At 34.2% G+C, this 23,519-nt stretch overlaps 4 protein-coding genes across 12 annotated transcripts; all 4 read left to right on the forward strand.

Moving 5' to 3' along the window:
• The first annotated feature begins 523 nt into the window (after nucleotides 1-523).
• On the forward strand, nucleotides 524-3,634 carry si:ch211-223p8.8 (dual specificity protein phosphatase 13A family protein). Of its 3 annotated transcripts, XM_028475903.1 has the most exons (4): nucleotides 573-840; nucleotides 992-1,094; nucleotides 2,005-2,225; nucleotides 2,851-3,634. In XM_028475903.1, exons 1-4 carry the CDS (start codon nucleotides 702-704, stop codon nucleotides 3,042-3,044), a joined length of 657 nt encoding a protein of 218 aa, XP_028331704.1. In that variant the 5' UTR covers nucleotides 573-701; the 3' UTR covers nucleotides 3,045-3,634. The 3 variants fall into 3 exon arrangements, with proteins under 3 accessions (XP_028331705.1, XP_028331704.1, XP_028331706.1); XM_028475904.1 differs by lacking the exon at nucleotides 992-1,094 and having other exon boundaries at nucleotides 524-735; nucleotides 2,851-3,631; XM_028475905.1 differs by lacking the exon at nucleotides 573-840 and having other exon boundaries at nucleotides 847-1,094; nucleotides 2,851-3,632.
• Nucleotides 3,635-4,947: 1,313 nt separating this feature from the next.
• On the forward strand, nucleotides 4,948-6,430 carry LOC114481247 (dual specificity protein phosphatase 13-like). Of its 3 annotated transcripts, XM_028475916.1 has the most exons (4): nucleotides 4,948-5,246; nucleotides 5,406-5,419; nucleotides 5,535-5,618; nucleotides 6,110-6,430. In XM_028475916.1, the coding sequence occupies exons 1-4, from the start codon at nucleotides 5,119-5,121 to the stop codon at nucleotides 6,331-6,333; spliced, it is 450 nt and encodes a 149-aa protein (XP_028331717.1). In that variant the 5' UTR covers nucleotides 4,948-5,118; the 3' UTR covers nucleotides 6,334-6,430. The 3 variants fall into 3 exon arrangements, with proteins under 3 accessions (XP_028331717.1, XP_028331715.1, XP_028331716.1); XM_028475914.1 differs by having other exon boundaries at nucleotides 4,952-5,246; nucleotides 5,401-5,618; XM_028475915.1 differs by having other exon boundaries at nucleotides 5,112-5,246; nucleotides 5,406-5,618.
• A 519-nt stretch (nucleotides 6,431-6,949) lies between these two features.
• LOC114481507 (dual specificity phosphatase DUPD1-like) lies at nucleotides 6,950-23,059 on the forward strand. Of its 5 annotated transcripts, XM_028476396.1 has the most exons (5): nucleotides 6,950-8,731; nucleotides 9,661-9,730; nucleotides 20,492-20,645; nucleotides 20,863-21,083; nucleotides 22,563-23,059. In XM_028476396.1, the coding sequence occupies exons 3-5, from the start codon at nucleotides 20,518-20,520 to the stop codon at nucleotides 22,766-22,768; spliced, it is 555 nt and encodes a 184-aa protein (XP_028332197.1). In that variant the 5' UTR covers nucleotides 6,950-8,731; nucleotides 9,661-9,730; nucleotides 20,492-20,517; the 3' UTR covers nucleotides 22,769-23,059. The 5 variants fall into 5 exon arrangements, with proteins under 5 accessions (XP_028332197.1, XP_028332198.1, XP_028332201.1 ...); XM_028476397.1 differs by lacking the exons at nucleotides 6,950-8,731; nucleotides 9,661-9,730 and adding an exon at nucleotides 15,448-15,579; XM_028476400.1 differs by lacking the exons at nucleotides 6,950-8,731; nucleotides 9,661-9,730 and adding an exon at nucleotides 18,845-19,258.
• On the forward strand, nucleotides 13,425-18,156 carry LOC114481508 (dual specificity phosphatase DUPD1-like; the record flags this gene model as incomplete). The annotated part of the gene is made up of 3 exons (XM_028476402.1): nucleotides 13,425-13,612; nucleotides 15,359-15,579; nucleotides 17,582-18,156. Coding segments are annotated over 3 exons (615 nt in total), but the record flags the coding sequence as incomplete, so codon positions are not given.
• Nucleotides 23,060-23,519: the final 460 nt, after the last annotated feature.

The following is a 23,519-nucleotide window of genomic DNA, read 5'->3' on the forward strand; positions in this document are numbered from 1 at the left end:
TACACAGCATAATAGTTTATGCATTTAAAAAAATAAAATAAATATATATATATATATATATATATATATATATATATATATAATTACCATTTATCAACGTGATATCTAATGGTTTTATTCTTTGACAGATTTTATATGATTAATGCATAAGATCATAAGAGTTCTGATTGGATTTAGTCCCATGTGGCAAAATTATAGTTTAGTATTTATTAGTCAATGAAAATATAAATATGTTTTTAATGTAGTATATCTCGTTATTGTCACTTTAAAAATTTTTTATGAGAACTATAACGAAAACATTAAATCTACAAAATGAGCACTGCTTACAAAGGCTTATGCGTAACCCCTGGTCTATAGTTAGAGCTTAACTGTTGTAGAAGTGTGTTTTAAAAGCAAAACTACATTTTTGCTACATTATTAAGATGAAAACAACAGCAATGAGACTTGATAGGTTCAGACGAGGTCCAACATTGACTAAATAGGTCACAGTTAGTTATTTATAGAGCGAGTGCACTTGTTCTTGTCATTATCAACATGGTTGTAGTAAAGGCGCATCCGAGTTAGAAGATGACGTGTTTATTACAGCTTTACGTGTGCAATGAGTGATCAGCTGGGAAATAGTGTTGCTTCTCTTCACACTCCTCCTGTGAGAGAGCTGGTGAGGCTTTTGTACGGTGGTAAACGTTTTGGTAATCACGTTGATGAAGTGTGGCCGAACCTGTACATTGGAGATTTGTAAGTCTTTGTTACTCACCCACAGCGTTATCCACTCAAAGCCTATAGAGGGTTTTAACGGCGCGTCATCAAACCTGAAGTGGCCATATTGGAGGTACTCAGCAGGTAAACAAAGCAGATCCTGAACGTCAAATGAAAGGAAATGGTGAATTATTGCCGTGTTTATGGCTGTACCAATCAGTCAGACCATGAAAAACATTAGGAGTTTTATAGACTTCTAAAAGTTAGAACAACTCATAGAGAACAATGTCAACAGTTATCAGAGGAAAGGAGGCGCTAACTGTTAGCGAAGCTAAATCAGGATCTACGAGACAAACATCTGGAGAACATCTGAATGTGTTCGTCCCATTTCTTGTCAGGTTAGTGAATTGTTGATATCAGCAGCTCTGAACTCATTTTATAGTGTGATGATAATAATATAATTCATTATTGACTTAATATAATCACATTTAATAACCTGCTACAGTAGCAACACAGATGTTAAAATGTAGAGCTAAAATGTAGAGCTGTATTTGTATTTGACAATTAAAAATTGACAAACACATTGTTCTCGTTGGAGTTCTTATCATTTTTCTTCTGCAACTCCTTTGTCATGGAACTCCTCCTAGGCTATTAATGCAGCACGAATGACACATGTCATATCACAGGTTGCGTTAAGTGTAAAAAACCAAAATTTTCCATATCTCTACGAATATTTACTGTACAAGTTTGATGCTTACATTCATGAAACGCTCATCTTAAGTGGAGTATTTTATTTAATTGAACCTAAGCTGTACGACCTACCAGTAAAAACATCGGTTAAAAAAAATAATTATTTTTTCGGCCTATAACATGGCCACAAATTGAGATACAGTGCTCAAACTGGTACCATTGAACAACATTTCTTTTCAATGTGTGACCATGACCTTCGCTCAAAGGTCATGTTTAAGGTCAAGGTCAGTATTCTGTTTTTTCCTGCATTGTTACTTTCAATATTAATTAGTAAAAAGAACAAACATGTCAACAAATCCAGATACAAGTTATTATTTTTGCCAATTTTTTTTAAACTGCCAAATACGTGTTCACCTTGAGAATACAGGTCTTTACATCTAGAACATATTTTGAGGAGCTTTTCTGTGGTTTCAGACATTTATCCATCGCAGTGTTTACCTCTGAGTGCCTCCAACATGGCCGTACATCCATGTTACTGCTCAGAACGTGACGTAGATGAAAAACCTTCTAGGTTTCATGTTTTTTTTCTTTATGTATAAAGTGTGTGTTTTGCTCCAGGTCAGTGGCTAATGATCACTACAGTCTTTGGAAGCTGGGAATCACTCACGTTGTGAATGCAGCACATGGGAGGATGTACTGTCAGGGCAGTCATGGCTTCTATGGATCCACTGTGGAGTATTATGGAGTCCCTGCTGATGATTCACCATCTTTCGACCTCTCTCGCTACTTCTTTTCCTCTGCTGAGTACATTCACGAGGCCCTCAACAACACAGACGGAGGTAAATTCAAATTGTAATTGAGTTTAGATAATTGACTTTGAATTTATTAAAATATGTTTCATATCAAGCTCTCCCACATTTGACCTTTTAAAAAAATATAGAAATCTAGGGGTATACTGACACAAAAAAAGGATCAGACGCTTTCACCAAAAATATTAATACTAATATTTTCATTGATTAGGAAGCCGAACAAGGTAAACAATCGATAGGAAATAAATTAGATGATAGATATTTGTTTTTAGTGTATTTTACAGCTGATTTAGGACCTGTTAGCATTAGAGATGCTAACAGAAAGCTAACACAAGAGGAAGATTCACTTTTATTAAGTTATTTATTTCAGGCTCAGAAATTGGGATTAATAGTAATAGAACTTTAGTAACTGAGAATACAATTGTAATTGACTGAGCATAAAAAAATGTAATTTAATTGTAATTTGAAAACAATGCTGGTCACTGTAATCAAAATTGAATTGTAATTGAACATGGGTAATTGAAAACGTAATCACAACTGAAAAAATGTAATTGACCCCAATCCTGACATGTACCTCCAGTTGAGAAACACTGCTTTAGTTAGAAGGTGTTAGTGACAGACTTTATGTTTGTTGGGGTGTTTGTCTCCTCTATAGCTCGGGTTTTAGTCCACTGTGCAGTTGGAGTGAGCAGGTCGGCGTCCCTGGTCCTGGCCTACCTGATGATCCACCATCATCTCACCCTGCTGGAGGCCATCCAGAAGGTCAAAGAACACAGGTGGATTTTCCCTAACCGAGGTTTCCTTAAACAGCTCAGAGCCTTGGATGTTAAACTACACGGAGCATTGTAAATTCAATATTTCCTCACTCTATCTGACAGATGAAAATAAACTCATTTAATTATGATCAGATTGTGTCAGTAGAGGTATTGGATTGGACGTGTTTCCCTTGGGAACTGTGTTTGATGGGAGCCTACGAGGTATTGATCCTAATCTTAATAGAGGCTCAGTGAAACCAACCCACCTTCAGGCTGAATCCATTTAGAAAACTGAGTATGAAACGTAATTAGCTGTGGAACTCTGGCGTTACGTTGAGGAGAAGCCTTAACAATTTTAATTATTTCTGTCAGCTAGTAATACAGTGAAGAATGGCCTTTATCTGTTCACAAAGCTTTAACTCACACTGTGAGAAATAAACATACAAGATTAATTCATCATTTCAGAGCAAAGAGTTTAAACTCCAACAAACAGTTGGTTTATTATTTATTGAACTGTATTATTATAACAAATCACATCTATATAATAATAATACTATATTAATAATGTTATTTTCAATGTGAAGCATGTGGGTAAGATAAATATTTTTGAAGGTTTATTAAAACAGCATAACTTCTATCTATATATAGGTATCTATCTATCTATCTATCTATCTATCTATCTATCTATCTATCTATCTATCTATCTATCTATCTACACTGGTATCTATCTATTTATCTATATATCTATACTGTATGTATCTATTTATCTATCTATCTATCTACACTGGTATCTATCTATTTATCTATATATTATCTATCTATCTATACTGTATGTATCTATTTATCTATCTATCTATCTATCTATCTATACCGTATGTATCTATCTTGTTATCTATCTATCTATCTATACTGTATGTATCTATCTATATATCTATCTATACTGTATGTATCTATCTATATATCTATCTATACTGTATGTATCTATCTTGTTATCTATATCTATATATCTATCTATACTGTATGTAACTATCTTGTTATCTATATCTATATATCTATCTATACTGTATGTATCTATCTATATATCTATCTATACTGTATGTATCTATATCTATATATCTATCTATACTGTATGTATCTATCTTGTTATCTATATCTATATATCTATCTATACTGTATGTAACTATCTTGTTATCTATATCTATATATCTATCTATACTGTATGTATCTATCTATATATCTATCTATACTGTATGTATCTATCTATATATCTATCTATACTGTATGTATCTATCTTGTTATCTATATCTATCTATACTGTATGTATCTATCTATACTGTATGTATCTATCTTGTTATCTATATCTATATATCTATCTATACTGTATGTATCTATCTTGTTATCTATATCTATATATCTATCTATACTGTATGTATCTATCTTGTTATCTATATCTATATATCTATCTATACTGTATGTATCTATCTATATATCCATCTATACTGTATGTATCTATCTTGTTATCTATATCTATCTATACTGTATGTATCTATCTATACTGTATGTATCTATCTTGTTATCTATATCTATATATCTATCTATACTGTATGTATCTATCTTGTTATCTATATCTATATATCTATCTATACTGTATGTATCTATCTTGTTATCTATATCTATATATCTATCTATACTGTATGTATCTATCTATATATCTATCTATACTGTATGTATCTATCTATATATCTATCTATACTATATGTATCTATCTTGTTATCTATATCTATAAGTGTCCTATCAGTGTGGTGAGCAACTGCGGGAAAGTCTTTTTTTTCATTTGTTTTGTTTCATAAATAAAAGTCCATTTGATTTCATGTTGTTTAATAACCAATAGTTGTAAACATCTATAATTACATCTGATTATGTGTGATTCATACAGTAAGTGAGTGTTATTAGATTAGGATCCTGTGGTGTGAGAAAAGCTCGATGCAGCTCCTGCTGTTTGTTGTTCAGTCCTCTGCACATGTAAGACTACACGCTAGGTTAAACACTAAATACAGTAACTGTTCAGTGACAGCGTTTAAGCACCTGCTCGTACGGATCTTCTAAAGCACGAGAAGCTTTGATACCACAAACATTTGGACCATTACTGGATTTATTTAGGACTCATAATGCCACCAGAGAAAGGCAAGAGAAAAGAATATCTGACTGTGAAGGATCTGCAAAAGCTTTTGGATACTTGTAAACTTCACCTTAGTGAAATGGATGAAGTGTGGCCAAACATATACATTGGGAATGTGTAAGTATGCTTTTTTTTAACAAGTTTGAAGCAGATACGATTAGATATTCTGGATTCAGAAGGTCAGTACCGTAGTTTTCTAAGGACATGAGTGAAGTGAAATCGTGAAATCAGCCAAACTTGACCCTGTGTCTGTCTCTCTGTGTCCTGCCAGGGCAGCAGCCCAAAACAAGGTTGGCTTGCTGAAATTAGGCATAACTCATGTATTAAACGCTGCTCACTCCAAGCGAGGCAGCAAAGGGAACCAAAGCTTTTATGGCAACGACTTTGTGTATTGTGGCATTCCAGCAGATGACTCCACACACTTTGATCTGGATGTTTACTTCCAGCCGGCGGCCGACTTCATCCACAGAGCTCTGAAGTCGACTAACGGTGAGACGTCAAGGCTTATGTCTAACATTAGATGAAATACTGCACTAACACGTCTCACTTACTCGACTCTTCATTTAAAACTCCTGCTTTTTACTTTTTTTTATTACGCCATAAATCCCTGATATAGCAAACATTTCAGCTAAATTACCCCATCAAATCGTCCTTTCAATGTCACCTGATACCACAGCGTGTGATAGTATGTGTGTATTTTCTCATAATGAGGTCTTACCTTGAAGAATTTAAGTTTATAATGTGAGCATGGCTCCTTTCCAGGAAGATATTAAAGCAGAGGACGACTTGGGATTAAAGAGGCATGAGGGTTTACCCTTAAATGAACAAAGACAATGAATTGTAGCCACTATTTTTAGCCCTCAGCAGAAAAAACAGAAAGGCCACAGCGTGAGACTGCCAGTCATGTTTGATATTATTAAGACCTCGTACTAATCCTACTCTCACAACCTTCTCCTGCCCTTATCTTGTCTGTTCTTCAGGGAAGGTTTTGGTGCACTGTATCATGGGACTGAGTCGGTCTTCAACCTTGGTTCTGGCTTACCTGATGATCTACCGGCAACTCACGCTCAAACGGGCTTTACACAAACTGATCCAGAAGAGAGCCATCTACCCCAACAGGAATTTCCTGGCTTTGCTGCTGGATTTGGATCTTCAACTGAAAAGAAAAGAAAAGAGAAAGTGCCAAAATTGTCAAATACTGTAGTGATCACAGTTTTTAGTATAGATTTATTAAAAAAAAAAAGTGATGAAGCCAGCGGTGTACCCTGAAAAGAAACGTGCTAAAAAAATGATAAGGCAGTTTAAATTGACACTAAATTGTCACACACTGTGTTATTCTTATTCAGCTAAAACGGACATAGGCAACTGGCGGCCCGGGGGCCACATGCGGCCCTCGATCTAATTTTATAGGGCCCCCAAATGTAAACATACAAAATGACAGAAAAATACACAAAATAAAAGCAATAATACATAAAAAAAATAAATTAAAAAATACAAAGAATTACAACACTGTAGGAACATACAATTAAAGACAAGAGAAAAACACAGAAAATACAAGAAATACAAGAAAATGAACAAAATTACAAGAAAACTACACAAAAAGACAAGACTAACATGAAAAATGACTTCGCAAACCCACAGTACTAACAAACAAAACGAAATAGACAAAAATTACTCCAAAAAAACAAAAATGACAGCACCAATACACACTATGACTCCAAAAAACATATATTTTACAGGAAAAATACACAAAAAGACTACAGAAACGAGCAAGACAACAACAAACACACAGAATGACAGAAAAACACACAAAATTACTATTAAAACCCTTTGTTCTTTCCTGTGTTAATGCTCAGATTGGTCATTATTCTAAATGTTGATCACATGGTCAAACAAACACATTTTTGTGGCCCTGCTGTGATAAAAGCTGCCTTCCTCTGAGCTAAAGTATCTTAAATAACGTATTGATTCTGTTTGAAAACATGGAACGAAATATGGGAACAAAATTCTTGTCTTTAGTTTTTATGCTTTTTTTTTTTTTTTGGGGTCAATTTTAACATTAGCCTGTTAGCATGTTGGGAACATACAAGATGTTTGCAATGTTACACCAAACAAACATGCTAACAATAAGCAGTTTACCAAACACAGCTAGTCTGGGGGAGCCCTTCCCATTCATTAACTAACTATATCAATGGTTACCCTGTTGTTTTTATCATACCTCTACACTTCAGAAACAGTGTTTTTTATGGGAGTTTTAAATTAAAACCATTCCAATGGATAGCTAACCTGCCACTGTATCTGTATTTAGCGCTGACCTATAGCGGTGGATAAAAGGGGCAAAATTGTCGTCTACCTGTTGTTTTTTAATCACCTTGAAAAGGTTTTTTTGGAGCAGATCAATAGGACCATGTATTTACTGTCTTTATTTCAAGAAAAGTGATATAAAAAAAAAAGTTTGAAGACCTGAACTGACCAAAATCATCTCCAAGCTTAAGTCACTGAATAACTTTCTTCATTGGTTCATTAATTTTCTCCTTTTCAGGGTTATTATGAGAAATCAAGGAACCGTTCAGACGATTGGATAATGCATGATGATAGAAATGGAATTGTTAGCGTACACATGTGTTTTTAGAGTAAACACCATGTAGCCAATAAGTGAAAACACAGGGAATAAACACATGTGGCATTTAATTGTGGCAGTGGATATCCGTACGGTTGCCGAATCAATATACCGACATTCTATCCGTACGCAGCGCCCCTGTTTGGCCAGTTTAGGTCACGTGACTAAGACTAAACCTAACCCTAACTCTAACCCAAACCCTTAAAATTGTTGCAATAGGTAACTGTACCAATAGCACCGGGGGTTGTCCGTACGGCAACCGTACAAATAGACACTTTCTTTAATTATTGTCCAATCAAACCACAAACACAGTTAGCTGAATTAATAGAAAGCTAGTAATGATATTACAACATAGACTTTTTTTCATATTAAGTGTAGTATTGCTGCCTGATCAAATATTCTTACCTCTAAATAATTATTTATGACAATATAGGATTTCTTGATTAAAGGGGTTAAATAAAATGTTTTAAAACTGTTACTTTTTTATGTTATGCGATGACATGACATTCTTCCTCTTCTCAATTAATGCTATAGCAGAAAGGACCAAATGTGTAATAATGATAAAATAAGTTTCAGTTTTAATATTTATTCATTTTTTTGTTGGGCTGTTTTATTATTTAAGAAAAAACTAATAAAATTAGTTTCCTGCAAACATGTGTTACTGTTGTTTGTAAATTATATTCATATATTATATTCTATTTGACATTTTTAAATGTCAAAACAAATAATTTGTAAGAACAATAACTAATAATATGTGATACCAAAGCTCTACTTTTCCTGTGTCCGACGCTTCTTCTTGTGCCGGCGACTCTGGTAACCTTAAAGGAATGCAGAGATGATGCCAGAATTATTTTGGGCAGTGATTCAGATGTTAAAATAGCAAAAAAGGTTGCTGGGTAGATTACCAGAGAGAGAGAGAGAGACACTGGTGCTGTCAGCCGACACGTTGTACCATGAGACTAAAGCGGTGATTCCAGCTAAGGCAAGTGTCAACTAAACTTTAGATTTTACTAATTTATATCAAATGAATAACATTATTTGTGTGGATGTCTTATGTAGTACTTTTTCTTTTATAATTCCAAAGTAAATGTGGTGGACAATAATGCATTAAGTCATGGTTTGTGTACTGGGCGCCATTTGTAAAGTTGTGCAATGCATGCGAAAATAAACAGCAACGTTTTGCAACATTTAGCAACAAACCAAGTTTAAAAAACTTATCTGATTTTTTTTTATTTTAATTTTTACATTGTTTTTGACCAGCATTAATGAGCTTTTATTTTGGTACTTCTGGAGAATTTTCACATTTGCAAAATGTTTAGTTTCACCCGTAACATTTAGATTTGACATTTAGATTTAGATTCAGCATTTCAATTTCCATTTAACATTTAACATTTAGATTTCACATTTACATTTACATTTACATTTAACATTTAACATTTAACATTTACATTAAGATTCAACATTTAAGATTTACATTTAACGTTTTGATTTAACATTTAGATTCAACATTTAAAATGTACATTTACATTGAACATTTAACATTTAGCATTTACATTTAGATTTAACATTTAAGATTTACATTTAACATTTAGGATTTATATTTAACATTTATTTGTAAACGAAACATTTATATTTAACATTTATATTTATATTTAATATTGAAGATTTAGTTTTAACATTTAGATTTAACATTGACATCATGTTTTTATGAGAAAAAAATCTCACAATTTCACAAATATTGCTGTAAATCTGGTCAAAAGTAACATGTAAAAAATTCACATATATTTTTAAACATGGTTGCTTGCTAAATCATGCAAAAAGTAAAAGGTGTTTATTTTAGCATGTGCAACTTTACAAATGGCGCCATAATATGTGTTTTTTAAATGATTATTTATTTATTTACACATTTAGATGAAGGACATCTGAAGAGTTAAAGGCTAAAGTGTAATTCATCAAATCACCAAGAAAAGACCTGGCGGAGGTAAAGAGCTGTTGTACTTGGTCTCCATGTTAACTGTGGGTACTTTCCCTGTTACATAGCATCTTTAATTACACAGAAGTGGAGAAGGGAGGACAGGTTAGCCTGAGGGAAGAGGCTATGAAAGCAGCTTAACATGTGCACCAGGGAAATCAGTTCTCTGCCCCTGACTGTGGGAGGGGCCAAGGCTGGTGCTTATAGATCACTGTGTAGAAAGAGGAGCATCCAGGTATCTAAAGCACATGTTGCACTTGTGCAGAAAACACAATTTCCTCCTTTTTTAAATGCAAACTAATAACTTGAATGCAAGTAAAAACAGAGCACCTTTTTTTTTTAAAAACCCACTGGTGGTAATCTGAATAGAGCACATACTGTATATATACAGCACAGACAGGTATACAGTAGAGCAGGGATGACAAACTCTTCTTAGTTCAGGCGCTAAAAACAGACCAGTTTGACCTTAAGTTGGAAAAGGAACAATTTTAACATCAGTCAAAAATTATTGATTTTGTAACCATTTTTTGTGTAATTTAGAGGAATTGTTTCTAAGAAGACATATAAGATATAGAAGTCCCCCCTCATGTCTGACTACAACATTTTAGTCAGAATTATGTGAAAAAAACAACTATAGATCATAATGATGGAATGAATGAGTGATGATACACACTTTAAAGAATCTCAGGTTGTAAATAAGTGAACATAAACTGTATTTATTTCTATAGTTTTTATTATTTACAGATATCTCCTTCCAGATGTGGGACCAACACTGATCCTTGTATTTTCAGTTAATATTCTAATCAAGATCATTTTAGTTTTATTTTTGTTTCTCTTCTTTTTTTATTATTACATGTTTTTCTCTTATTTTTTTATGTTTTTGTTGTCGTTTTGTTTGTGTCATTTAAATTATTTTATCTCAGTGTGTGTGCTTTTGTTGGCGTTTGGTTGTTTCTTATGTTGTTTTCTATGTGTCTCTATTGTTTTTGTCTATTTTTCTCTCATTTAGTGTATCTTTGTTGTCGTTTTGTGTGTCGCTGGTAACAGTAAGTATTTTCTCTCTTAGTGTGTGTTGTTTTGTGTATTTTGTTGTTTGTCTGTTCTTTTTATTATTCAGTATATTTTTCTCTTATTTTGTATGTGTTTTTTTGCTGGTATACATTTTTAGTGTAACTATAATTTTTAACTAAACATAAACGTTATAAAAACCCATATTTTGAATGCTTTCATTTGTTAATTTCCCCCCCTCTCTCCCTCTCAAATACCCCCTGTAGTGTCATTGTGTATCCCTAGGGGTAAACGTACCTCCATTTGAGAAACACTGCTCTAAAGGGCGAATGTAAACTGCGTTGTAAAAAAAAAAAAATTCCTCCTCAAGCCTCGTCTGTGAATATTGAATGAACAGGTTGTACATGCCTGCTGAAAGTGAGATGTTGTTTGGAGATATTTACAAACCTTGAATATAAATTCTCTAGAGAAAAATGAAGTGCAACAGAACTGCAGATAAAATAATGAGAGCAGCAAAAGGTCAGATTACAATTACATGATCCTGTGGCCTTTCCAGTGTGAAGTACATTTATTGTCATAATTATGGTCCATATATTCAGAGCCGGCCCTACCACTGCTTAGGGCCCCGGGGCCACCAGGGGCCCCCCACGATGGCTGTCCGTCACACTTCTGTAACCTGTTATTCACAGTGAACTGTTTCCTTCTTGTTAACACTCCCATCCTTAAAAAACACTGTCAACGTCCCTATTATTATTATCATTATCATTATTATTATTATTATCAACCATGAAGTTGGAACGCAGATTTCCTATGATGAAATATTATATTAAACAATACTTTGCTTTTTAAAAACAAGAAAAACAAACATAAGCAGGAAAAAAATAATAATAAAAAAGTTGTTGGAGATAATAAGCTGTAATGTTAAATAATCTGTAAATATTCTAATTACTATTTTTTCATTTGGATATTTAGACTTTTTCAACATTTCTTTTGAGGCTCCTTTTTAGAAACAATTATTTATCACTTAATAAATTCATCAATAGATTCATAATAATTGTGTTGCAATATGTGTGTTTTTTTACTTTTTCTATTCATATTTGTATTCATGTTTAATTTGACTTGTTTTTTTATTTTAAAGAAAAATTTTTTTTTTACAGTTATTAAAACTTGTTCTTTGTGATTCTTCTCTGTACAATAGTTCAGAGTTGGAATTGTATTTGAAGGAATTCCTTCTGCAAATAAATTATTATTGGCTTATTGAACCGTAAATCCCGCCCCCCACTCTGACAATCCCTCCCAGTCTCCTCCTCTCACGGAAGTGCACAAAATTGTGCACGAGAGCTAAACGTGCACTACCGGTAAAACACGTCACCACAAAAAAAGAATGCATATAAAATAGAGAAAGGAACATTAGATGACCTGTGTAGAAGGAAAACAGCCACTTGTCCAAAGTTAGTTAAAACAAGTTTGCACCGTGCACACGCTTCACTGAATATCGTGGCAGCCAATGAGGAGGCTCCTTCGTGGGCTCTCCTCACCCCTCCTTTCACTAAATCCTGTGATTGGAGCTGGAGGGGGGGACCGCCAAGACTTTGTCTTCCGGGGTTTTATTAACTAAAATAATTCATTATAAGGCACAGACTGCATGCGAACGCACATTTTTTTTCAGAAATTATTACTTTTACAATATATTATATGATGCTAATAATACTTTCTTTTTTTTAATTAAAGAAAATAAATCATGTACCCCAGCTTTAATGTAATTTTAAATATTTGACACTGAGGAGCAGTTAGTAAACTATGACCATCATGTTCATAGAGGGAAACATGTCATTAATTTGGTTTATAATAGAATACAGTATCTGCTTTTGTGTTCCTTAACTGTCCATAATTGGTAGTGTGGGGCCCCCAAAATTTAGATTTGGATTTAGATTTAACATTTAATATTTAACATTTGCATATAACATTTACATTTTACATTTTACATTTAGATTTACATTTAACATTTAGATTTACATTTGACATTTACATTTAGATTTAACATTGAAGATTTACATTTAACATTTACATTTAAATTTACATTTAGATTTAGCATTTAAGATTTACATTTAACATTTACATTTAGATTTACATTTAGATTTAGCATTTAAGATTTACATTTAACATTTACATTTAGATTTAACATTCACATTTTACATTCACATTTTACATTTAACATTTAGATTTACATTTAGATTAAACATTTAAGATTTACATTTAACATTTACATTTAACATTTAAGATTTATATTTAACATTTAAGATTTACATTTAACATTTAGATTTAGCATTTACATTTAGATTTAACATTTAAATTTTGATTTGATATTTACATTTAACATTTAGGATTTAAATTTAACATTTATATGTAAATAAAACATTTATGTTTATCATTATATAAAAAAGTTTGCCGCTGAGGGCCCTAAGATGTCTAGGGCCGGCCCTGCATATACTGTATTCAAATATATCCAGATAACTGGATGTATATACCTGTATATATTCACTTATCTCTCACTTTTACCCGAAACCATTTAAATTCCTTTTCAACTGCATGACTTTTCATGGCTGACATCAAGTGTGAAGTTTGAACAAGACAATAGGTTTTATTCAGCCTCACCTTAGGTCCAATCCAACAACACGGATGCCACTCTGAGTGACAGGTTGTGAGAGAAGAAGTGGAGCTTCCCGAGAGGCCCAGAGGTCTGAGCTGTCTGATGAGCCCCGAGGGCGGGGGCAGCAGGTATCAGACCCCCCCGGCTTCAGAGCTGCACAGACTGCTGTGGACAAAGAAAGGGAGCAGTAACCACATGGATGAGGTTCAGCCCAGGATTTACATCGGAGACATGTGAGAACAGATGCTTTTTCCTTCACAAAACCCCCATTAGCACCAATGCTTTGTAATTTAGCACCAGCATCACTATAACGACTGTAGTCACATTCATGAAATACATAAAAATGACTTACAAATAATCATATTTCTACATATTTATGCAGAGATCATAGTTTCATTTATTGCTTGTTTTATTGGTATGTCAATGGTATTTATAATAAGTGGATAAAAGCATTTCATACATGATGCATCACAGTGAAAAGTCTGTGTGTGGCAAATCTAAAACATGCAATAATCAAGGTTTTTTTTATGTTATTTTCATGTTATCATAAAAAACTAATTTAGTTTTCTGTGGACCAAGAAAGGACCAAAATATAGTGCAATATAAACATAACACAACAGAAATAAATAAGAAAGAAAGAAAGTACACACAATAGACACAACATACACATGTACAGTAAAAAATAAAAGTGCAGGAACCAACGTCAACCAATTTTCATTCATTTTCATGCTAATGACAGGCGTCATGTCAAAATACAATAAAATAATAATAATAACAATGTAATTTCACCCTTTATGTATAAAACGTCAAGTAAAAATGTATTTATTTCCCTCAACACCAGCACAAATGGACTTTTATCTTTGTAATAACAGTATTTTTCAACATTAAAGCCTTATGAGGGTCCATTTAGAGGTTTTTATCCTAGGTTCCCAAAGTGGGGTATGGGTACCCCCAGGGGTACTCAAATTGTCATAGGAGGAACATGAATAAAAAATAAATAAACTGGTTACAGATTTTTTTAATTATTATTATTATTGTCATATATTATTCCTCAACAGGACACATTATATGTGACATTACATCAGTGGTTCCCAACTTTTTTAGGTCATGACCTCATTTTATATGCACATTTTCCAGAGACTTTTTTTTTCTTTTTAGAATTATCTTTTGATCATGTTTGTCGTCTCCAGGCTTAGTGCAAAAAGTGACAAGATGCGCTAGCTCAGATATCTTTATATTGCATTTTATTTTAACTTGATTTATATTTGAGGAAGTGAAAGTATAGAAATGTTATTGTTTAAGATTGTTTTGAGTGTGGTGTTATAATTGGAAAAATAATAATAATTAAAACATTATAAAAGCACATTTTTAATCTTTTTTCTTAAATTATTAAACATTTCAGGGGACCCCATTTGAATTCCAGGCGACCCCACATGGGGTCACGACCCCAAGGTTGAAAAAACTCATTAGACCCCCTCCCCCAGCCAACCTCCCACCCAACCCTTCCCACGTGCCTTGTCTCGAGTTGTTTGACTGTGTCATGCTGACATTTATGTTTGCAGAGGCGGTTTTTTTTCCTGGTTTCACACTGTTTTCTCTGTTTAGGGAAATCAGTTTCAAACTGGCAGTTTTTTTTTTCCCCTCACCCCTCCTCTCCTCCTGTTGTTGATCCCTTTTTCACCTAAATATGTGGGCGCCGCAAAAGGCTGCCCCGGTGTGTTGATGTGTCTTCTTTCACTGCAACTACCAAGTCAAATTCCTCGTATTGTTCTAAACTGTACCTGGTCAATAAAGCTGATTCTGATTCTGATTCTAGATCATAATGTTTTTTAAGTGTGCAGCGGTAGGGGGTACATGGCTTCAGGTTAAAGGTCTAAAGGGGTATGGAGGGTATGTGAAAAGTTGGAGAACCACTATAGTATTTTTTACAATCAAAACGCTGTATTTCCTTCTTTAATTCCTATCATTTGTTTGTTTAGGTATGCAGCCAAAGACAAGAGGACCCTCCAGGCTCATCTTATCACTCATGTGCTCAATGCAGCTGATGGAAAGTTTAATGTGAACACAGGTCCCAGTTTCTACCGAGACACCAGGATCACGTATTATGGAGTAGAAGCACACGACATGCCTTCATTTAACCTCAGTCCTTTCTTTTACCCTGCGGCCAATTTCATCAAGAACGCACTGAGCTCGCCCACAGGTGAGACGCTTCCGTTTGGTTGCTGATCCTTTTTTACACATTATCACGAGTAACACCAGGCAAGGAACACAAATGTTTGTCAGTCAGTTTCCATTACACTGCTCCTCCTGTTGTATTGCTCATTAAAATGCAAATCAAACACTATAAACATCATATCAAGCCAATATCTTTCCCCACAGTAATCTTCTAATAAGCTCAAATCTCAGCCAGGAAAATTGGTTTTGAATGGATTGCCCTGGTAATTTGTAAGCAACACTTTTATTGGACATAGAAATTACACAATTATATTAGTGGCGTGTTCCTGGCCCTGTTGTGCTGTGGTATCTGACATGACAGTAATAAGATGAGGTCTCTTGCTTCACATGCTGCAATGGCTGCTCAGGGCTTCCTGTGTGTGGAGGGGTCTACTGTAATCCCTGGCAGAAAATACACAGAAGCCAAGACAGTTCAATTACACGCTCCTCTGCACCCTAATCCCTGGGTTTGATAAGAAACCAGGGATTACCGTCCTGTGTGTGTGCAAACACTGCTTGTAACATTGTTGGTAACTTTCATTCGGGAGTTAAATGTACTCCTTTTTTTAAATTCACACTGGGGTGACAAATTAAACCTACAGAAGAAAGGTTTAGAGCAGTGGTTCTCAAATGGGAGTACGCGATGGCACCACAGGGGGTACTTGAGAGAGAGAGAAAGTGGAAAATTAAGAAAGAAAGAATCAGTTTTGGTCCCAGAAATTATAAAAAACTATAACTAAATATATTCAGGAGCCACTAAATCAGTGTTTTTCAACCTTGGGGTCAGGACCCCATGTGGTGTTGCCTGAAATTTCTGAAAAATTTAATTTTAAGAAAACATCCTAAACATCTATATTTCTATACTTTCATTTTGTGAATCTAGCTAAACTAAAACGCAGCGAAAAACATGATCAAAAACTAATTCTAGAAAAAAATGTCTTTGAGGGTCACCAGAAATGTTTTATATCAAAATGGGGTCACGATCCAAAAAAGGTTGTGAACCACTGCATTAAATACTGTTTATGTCCACTTATTTACTAAATTAGATTATTTTATCACTCATTCATTCATCATTATGATCTATAGATGTTTTTAAATAGTTTTCTAAGCAAAATGTTGTAACAAAGGGGGGACTTGGATTTCAAGATCAGAGAAAGGGGGACGAGAGCAAAAAAAGTTTGAGAAACACTGGTTTATAGCATGTGTCAAACTCAAGGCCCGGGGGCCAAATCCGGCCCTTTAAAACATCCAAATCGGCCCGCTGGGGAAAGTAAAAATGGCTGAGAAAACAAATGACCAAATAATTTAGTTGTAGATATTTCTGTAGGGTTGCAAAGGGGCGTAAAATATCTGACAAATTTCCACGGGAATTAAAACTCAGGAATTTTAGCAACATTCAAAAAATAGAAACTTTTAATGGAACTATTTATGTTGTGTTTTTTTTTTTTTTTTTTCCTAATGAAAAGATGCACATAATTTGTTTATTGGTAATATATTAAACACATTTTTTGATATATATTTTTTTTATTACAGGTTCCCTTTAAGCAGAAAAGCAGAAATTGGGAGTAATTTTAAATCACTGTATCAATATCTAAACATAAACAACGGCATCCATGCAAAAATAATACACTTGAGAAAAAAACATATTTCAACAGATTAATTTGGAAGTAGAACTTTACAATTATTCAAGTGGAGTTTCATTGAATTTTCATTGAATATTTGCAGGTTTTCCCATGTTTGCATAACTTTAAAAATTTGAAAGAAATCAAATTTTTCAAAAATCCTGCTCAATCCTCGGATTATTTGACAATATTTCCCCAAATTAAATAAATATAGTCACTATGTGTCACCTATTGCTTGGATATTGTCGGTGCCTTTACACACATAGAAATAATGCTGAAATGGTTCAATCCCCTCCTCTGTGGCCCACTTGAGATCAAACTCATCTCTGAACTAAAGTGAGTTTAGATGTTTTTGTTTTTCTGAAGGTAAAGTGTTCGTCCACTGTGCGATGGGTCTCAGCCGCTCCTCAACCTTGGTTCTGGCCTACCTGATGATCCATGAGAATATGACATTAGTGGACGCCCTCAAAGCCGTCGGTGCTAACAGGAACGTAGCACCAAACAATGGTTTCCTGGAGCAACTCAGAGAGCTGGACAAAAAACTGCACTACCAGGGACCCTCATACACTTAGATTAGACCCTCAGTGTGTGTATTTAAAACAGAGGAATGATGAAAATGTTCGTTTTTTATTTTTAACCTAGAGTTGTAGTGAAAAGATTAATGAAATGATCCTCCATAAAAACACTGGGTTTAGCTGAATATGTTTAAAGAATGAACATGTGGAAGTTCCTGTGTATTTTGGAAATCAATATCTGATAAGTTGAGATTTAAGTGATTCTGGAGCTTTTAAATATGACATGAATGAAACAATGAAAGTATGACATCATCTTGTCTTGTATCAGCAGTTCATTCTGGTTCTGGTTGGTAAATATCAGTAGTTCACAGTGTGACCTGTGGGTATCGATGGATGAAGTTATAACAATAAAATATTTTTACATAATTGGGAAGTTTTTTTTTTTTTTTTTTTTTTCCTGCTTCTTAATATGTAATACGAACGTTTCTTAGTATAACTTCTTGTTACCCTCTAGTTCCCGACCTTTTTTCGGCTTGTGACCCCAAATTTTATATCACTCATTTCTGTCGACCCCAGAGCCATTTTTTTCTCTAGAATTAGTTTTTGATCACGTTTGTTATACTGTATCACATACAGAGCAGCCAGGATACTTTTATACTGCATTTTATTTGAGAGTTGACATATAGAATACTTTCATTTTCAGATTGTGTGTGGTAAAGAATAATAATTTATTACTACTACTACAATAAGAATAATAATAATAATGATAAATATAATTTTAATCAGTAATTTTTCATCAACTACTAGACATTTCAGGCGACCCAACATGGGGTCACGACCCTAAGGTTGAAAAATAATAATAATTTACTACTAATAATAATAATAACAAAAATAACAATAACAATTGTTATTGTTATTATTGACCTTTGCTCAAGGTCATATTTAAGGTCAAGGTTAGTCTTCTGTTTTTCTTGCAATATAACTTTCAATTTAATTAGTAAAAAGAACAAACTTGTCAACAAATCCAAATACAGGTTGTCATTTTTGCAAATTTTTTCAATTTTCAATTTCCAAATACGTAATCGCCTTGCTCATACAGGTCTTGCCTAGTTTTCTTATGTTATTATTTTTGTTTTTTTTCCATGCACATATTTTAAAGTCATTGCGGTTGAATTGATCAGATGTTCCTTTTAGGAGGAAATGCTGCCCATTGGTTACAAACAAACAGCTTGGTTCCATTAACACCCTGACGTTAAAGCCTGGTCGTGTTGAAACCAATAAACTGCTGTCGTTCTGCAGTCGAAATCCAACATAACACAAGCAGCCATGGCTTCTGTCTGTGTCAACTGAGGAGAAAATAGACTGTGTTACTTCTGCTTAGGCTCTGGTATGTTCAGCTGTCTCGCTCCAAACACTTCTGATATTTACCCCCCCCACCCCCACCCCCACCCACGCCCTCCTCCCCCATGGCTTGGTTAGAAAACAGAGCGAGCTACAGCACAAAGGTTAGTGCTCAACACGGACACATGTAAGAATCCACTGTTGGAGATATTTATCTATAGCTTGAATCTAAACTCATTTCTGTGGCACATAGGGGTGACTAAACAAACCTACAGAAGAAAGGTTTAGAGAACATGTCAAACTCACAATCCGGCCCTTTAAAGCAGTGGTTCTCAAACCTTTTTGGCTAACGTACCCCTCTCTCCTATTTCTGACTGCAACATTTTGCTTAGAAAACTATTTAAACTCAACTATAGATCATAATGATGAAATGAATGAGTGATTTTAAAGGATCTCATTTTGTAAACAAGTAGAAATAAACAGTATTTAATGCAGTTGTTCACAACCTTTTTTTGGATCATGACCACATTTTGATATCAAGAATTTCTGTTTGACATTTTTTTCCTAAAATTTTTCTCAAATTTGAACTCAGATATACTGTATATAGATTTATTTATTTTTTTTATGAAATTAAGCAGAAATTGGGGGGTAATATTAAATCACAAACAAATATTTTTACCATGCTTGTGTTACACGATCATGGAAGAAACCTAATTTTTCAAAAATCCTGCTCAATCCTCAAATTATTTGACAAAATTTCCCCAAACTAAATAAATATAGTCACTACCTGTCACGTATTGTGTACTTTTATATAATTTGGACTAGGGATGTCCCAATCCGATATTGATATTGGTCCAATATCAGCCAGAAAACGAATATCGGATTTTATGGACTGCATCTAAAATCTCCAATAAGTTTTTGTTGTTTTTGTCCCCGCCCTCAGTTGTTCCCACCATATACTGACAGTAAAAAATAACTGAAGTGAACTTGAATTGTTAACTATTGTTCTCTGTTTGAGTAAAATCACTCGATCAAGGCTTTTCTAACATTCCACACTACAAAATAAGTAATAAAAGTATGTATGATTTGTGCTGATAACGTATCGGATCGATACGTTATCGGATCGATACGTTATCGGATCGATACGTTATCGGATCGATACGTTATCGGATCGATACGTTATTGGCCATAACTCAAAGCTGCAATATTGGTATCGTATCGGAAGTGAAAAAGTGGTATTGGGACACACAAAGTAGCACTAATTAACCTCTGTGGCCCACTTCAGATCAAACTTATCCATATTTGGCCCCAGAACTAAATCAATTTGACGTCTCTGGTTTAGATGTTTTTGTTAAAGTAGGTAAAGATGTTCGTCCACTGTGCGATGGGTCTTATCTAAATGTAAATCTTAATTATCCAGCATCAGTGAGGTGAAAAGATACAGATATGAGCTCGGAGGAGGAGCCAAAGTATCAGACACCTCCCACCTGCGATCTGCTCAACCTTCTGCTGAAGAACAGACGCCCCACTGGAGCTGTCAACGAGGTTTGGCCCAACCTCTACATCGGAGACGCGTAAGTGACATTCTCACGTTGGGGCCCATGCTGCAATATGCTGATGAGATTGTGAGACCATGCTGCTGCAAAACATTTCCTGTATCTGGCAAATATAAAATCTGTACATTTGAGTCACCAGTGATGCGATGGCGAGCATATGCCTCACAGAGCTGTCCACGGGCGAGAGAAATCACTGGAAATAACGTTCCTCCTCATCATTTCCTGTCGTTTGCAGAGCCACAGCGAGGGATAAAACCCTGTTAGCCCATCTGGAAATAACACATGTAGTGAATGCTGCAGATGGCCCGCAGCATATTGACACAGGGCCATGTTTCTACAAAGACACTGACATCAAGTACCACGGAGTTCAGGCACCAGACTGCAAAGACTTTGACTTGAGCCATTTCTTCTCTGAGACGTCTAATTTCATTCATGGAGCTCTGACTCAAAAAGGAGGTATACACTTTAAAAACTGTATTTCAGCAGTTTTTGAAGTAACTTAAAGTTTAAACAAAATTTTTTTTACAGTTTTCCCAAAATTCTCTCAAAAAAAAAAAATATTTTAAGTGCTATAAAATGCAGTGACTGTACACAATATAAATGAATTCATTTGTTGTTGTTTTTTTATTTAAAAAATACAAGTTATTAATAGTATAAGTTTTCACTGAAATGGTCCCAAACTTTTGAGACTTTAGGTTGGTTTTTCGTCTGTTACGCAATTCTTCTTCACACTCTAAATGGTGAAGCAACACTGCGCCCAGCAGTTCATGTATGGTACTGCAGAAAGCAGCTACCGGCCTGATTTTATCATGAATTTACAACATTAAACGACACTTCAATGCAAATTTTTGCAGTCAACATTATCAATTATGTCACTCATTTTTGCATTATTGTATATGTTACACACATTGTGGTTGGAGCGAACCTTGAGACAGATTATATATTTAATTCTATTTTGTCTTTTTTGACTAAAATGAGCCAAAAGTCAAGAGAAACCAAAAATAGTCAAATAAAGAGGAACCTGGTGGTATGCAGTGGCAAACGGTAGCTTAAATAGGCAAAAATGTGGAACAAAATGAAACAAGTGGTATTTATTGGGCAAAAGTTGTTATTTGGATGAAAAGTGGCAAAAACAAAACTTAAAGAAAGGACAAAAATTGGATAAAAGCGTCAAAAAGAACGTGCAAAAACGGACAAAAAAAATAGGAAAAAATGAATAGTTATTGGCAAAGAAAAAAGCTAGTCTAAAAAAGTGTCAGAACGTTTTGAAATGGTTTCAAAAGTTTCCCCCTTTTAAGGTTTTCTGGGGGAATAATAATTAAAATTAAGACAAATGTTGAGCATCATTGACTTAATAACATCTTCTACATGGTGTCTCTGATAATGTGCTCCCAGTCCACCACTGATTTAGGCTTTTCTCATTTAAGCGAACCTGCATCTATTCTGTTTCTAATGATGCTGTGCAAATTCTCCACAATCTCTCTAGAAAAAAAAATAGATTTTGTGTTTGGTTCTTTATTTTCTCACAACTTAAAATTGTAATTCTAGTTATCAAGCAGACTAAAATTAAGGTTACCACAAAACGTAATTTACAATAAACGACAGTGCCATTAAAGCAGAGTGGTAAGTCTAGTGGTTACACAGGCGGACTTCTCACCAGAGGGTAATTTACAAATTATTGAGTTGGAAAAACTGAATATTTCTCATTTTAAGTTGGACAAATGAAAACCATTAATTTAAGAACAATTGAATCCAAATCAATTGTGTTAACTGAACTTATTGACTTCATTTTAAAGAACCCACTGTAACTCATTCAGGTGTTATCAATGTCAAAGATCTCAACAAAACCATATTTTTCTTCCTTATGTCCCAAAATGTGAATGATTAATTTAGTGTTTGTGAATCAGACCTTTTGGTGTTTTTTTTTCCGTGTAGGGAAGGTGCTCGTCCACTGTGCACGAGGAATCAGTCGTTCAGCAACACTCGCCCTCGCCTACCTCATGATGAAGGAGGAACTTACTCTAGTGGACGCTGTGACGGTCGTTTGCAGAAGCAGAAACATTCTCCCAAACGTTGGTTTTCTTAACCAGCTTTGCCTTTTGGACTCAGCTTTGCTCCTCCAGAGGAAGACACCACCTTAAAGGAGGAAAAGATTTACACCCAACAAAACAACTTTGGTATTTGGACATAAAAGTCATTTTGACACTTTGCAGAGAGCCTTTGTTGTGTGACGGCTGCTGACAATGTAAATCAAACTGCTTCTGAAATCATAGATATTGACATTTTATTTTGTCACAAGTTTATGCAGAAAATTCTATATAATGACATGCTGCACAAAGACTAAGATAAGAATATTACTGATGAAAAAACTGGCAGAAAAAGCCAAAACTGGCTCTGACCTTAACAATAATAAATGTGCAAGAATATTTTCATTAATTCTTCATTTCTTTCGTTTGACAAAGAGAAGCAAAGGACAACAATGTAGCCACTGTGTCCAAACTGTCCTTTAAATAGCGAGGGACGGTGATTATGAGGTGAGAAACACCAAGTGTATTTGAAAGTATTCCTTTAATTGTAAAATATGCAGAAAATATAGTTGAAATAAAAATTTAAAAAATGCAATATAAAAATAACATCTCAAGCTATTTCTTTAAATAATTCACATCCTTGTTAATGTTCTGTCATTTCAGACAGTTATTATTTTATTTGTAGTTGACCTTTATTTAAATGGCTTTAATAAAACATAACAGATACATATTTGATTATTTTTTGTGACAATAAAAAATCCAAAAGTAATGTAACTTAGTTACTTTGTTGAAGCAGTAACTAAGTTTTAAAGCAACTAGAAATGAGTAATTATTTGCTTTTTCAAAGTAACTTACCCAACAATGG

This window comes from Gouania willdenowi, chromosome 19, assembly GCF_900634775.1.
Source record: "Gouania willdenowi chromosome 19, fGouWil2.1, whole genome shotgun sequence".
In the NCBI taxonomy this organism is placed as follows: Eukaryota; Metazoa; Chordata; class Actinopteri; order Blenniiformes; family Gobiesocidae; genus Gouania; species Gouania willdenowi.

Excerpts from the sequence above, each read along its gene's own strand:
- si:ch211-223p8.8 (XM_028475903.1), top strand. The coding sequence starts at position 702 with ATGAAGTGTGGCCGAACCTGTACATTGGAGATTTGTAAGTCTTTGTTA. Across the intron at positions 841-991 it reads ATATTGGAGGTACTCAGCAG|TTATCAGAGGAAAGGAGGCG; the intron begins GTAAACAAAGCA and ends CAATGTCAACAG. Across the intron at positions 1,095-2,004 it reads TTCGTCCCATTTCTTGTCAG|GTCAGTGGCTAATGATCACT; the intron begins GTTAGTGAATTG and ends GTTTTGCTCCAG.
- LOC114481247 (XM_028475914.1), top strand. The coding sequence starts at position 5,119 with ATGCCACCAGAGAAAGGCAAGAGAAAAGAATATCTGACTGTGAAGGAT. Across the intron at positions 5,247-5,400 it reads AACATATACATTGGGAATGT|GGCAGCAGCCCAAAACAAGG; the intron begins GTAAGTATGCTT and ends GTGTCCTGCCAG. Across the intron at positions 5,619-6,109 it reads AGCTCTGAAGTCGACTAACG|GGAAGGTTTTGGTGCACTGT; the intron begins GTGAGACGTCAA and ends TCTGTTCTTCAG.
- LOC114481507 (XM_028476396.1), top strand. The coding sequence starts at position 20,518 with ATGAGCTCGGAGGAGGAGCCAAAGTATCAGACACCTCCCACCTGCGAT. Across the intron at positions 20,646-20,862 it reads AACCTCTACATCGGAGACGC|AGCCACAGCGAGGGATAAAA; the intron begins GTAAGTGACATT and ends TGTCGTTTGCAG. Across the intron at positions 21,084-22,562 it reads AGCTCTGACTCAAAAAGGAG|GGAAGGTGCTCGTCCACTGT; the intron begins GTATACACTTTA and ends TTTTCCGTGTAG.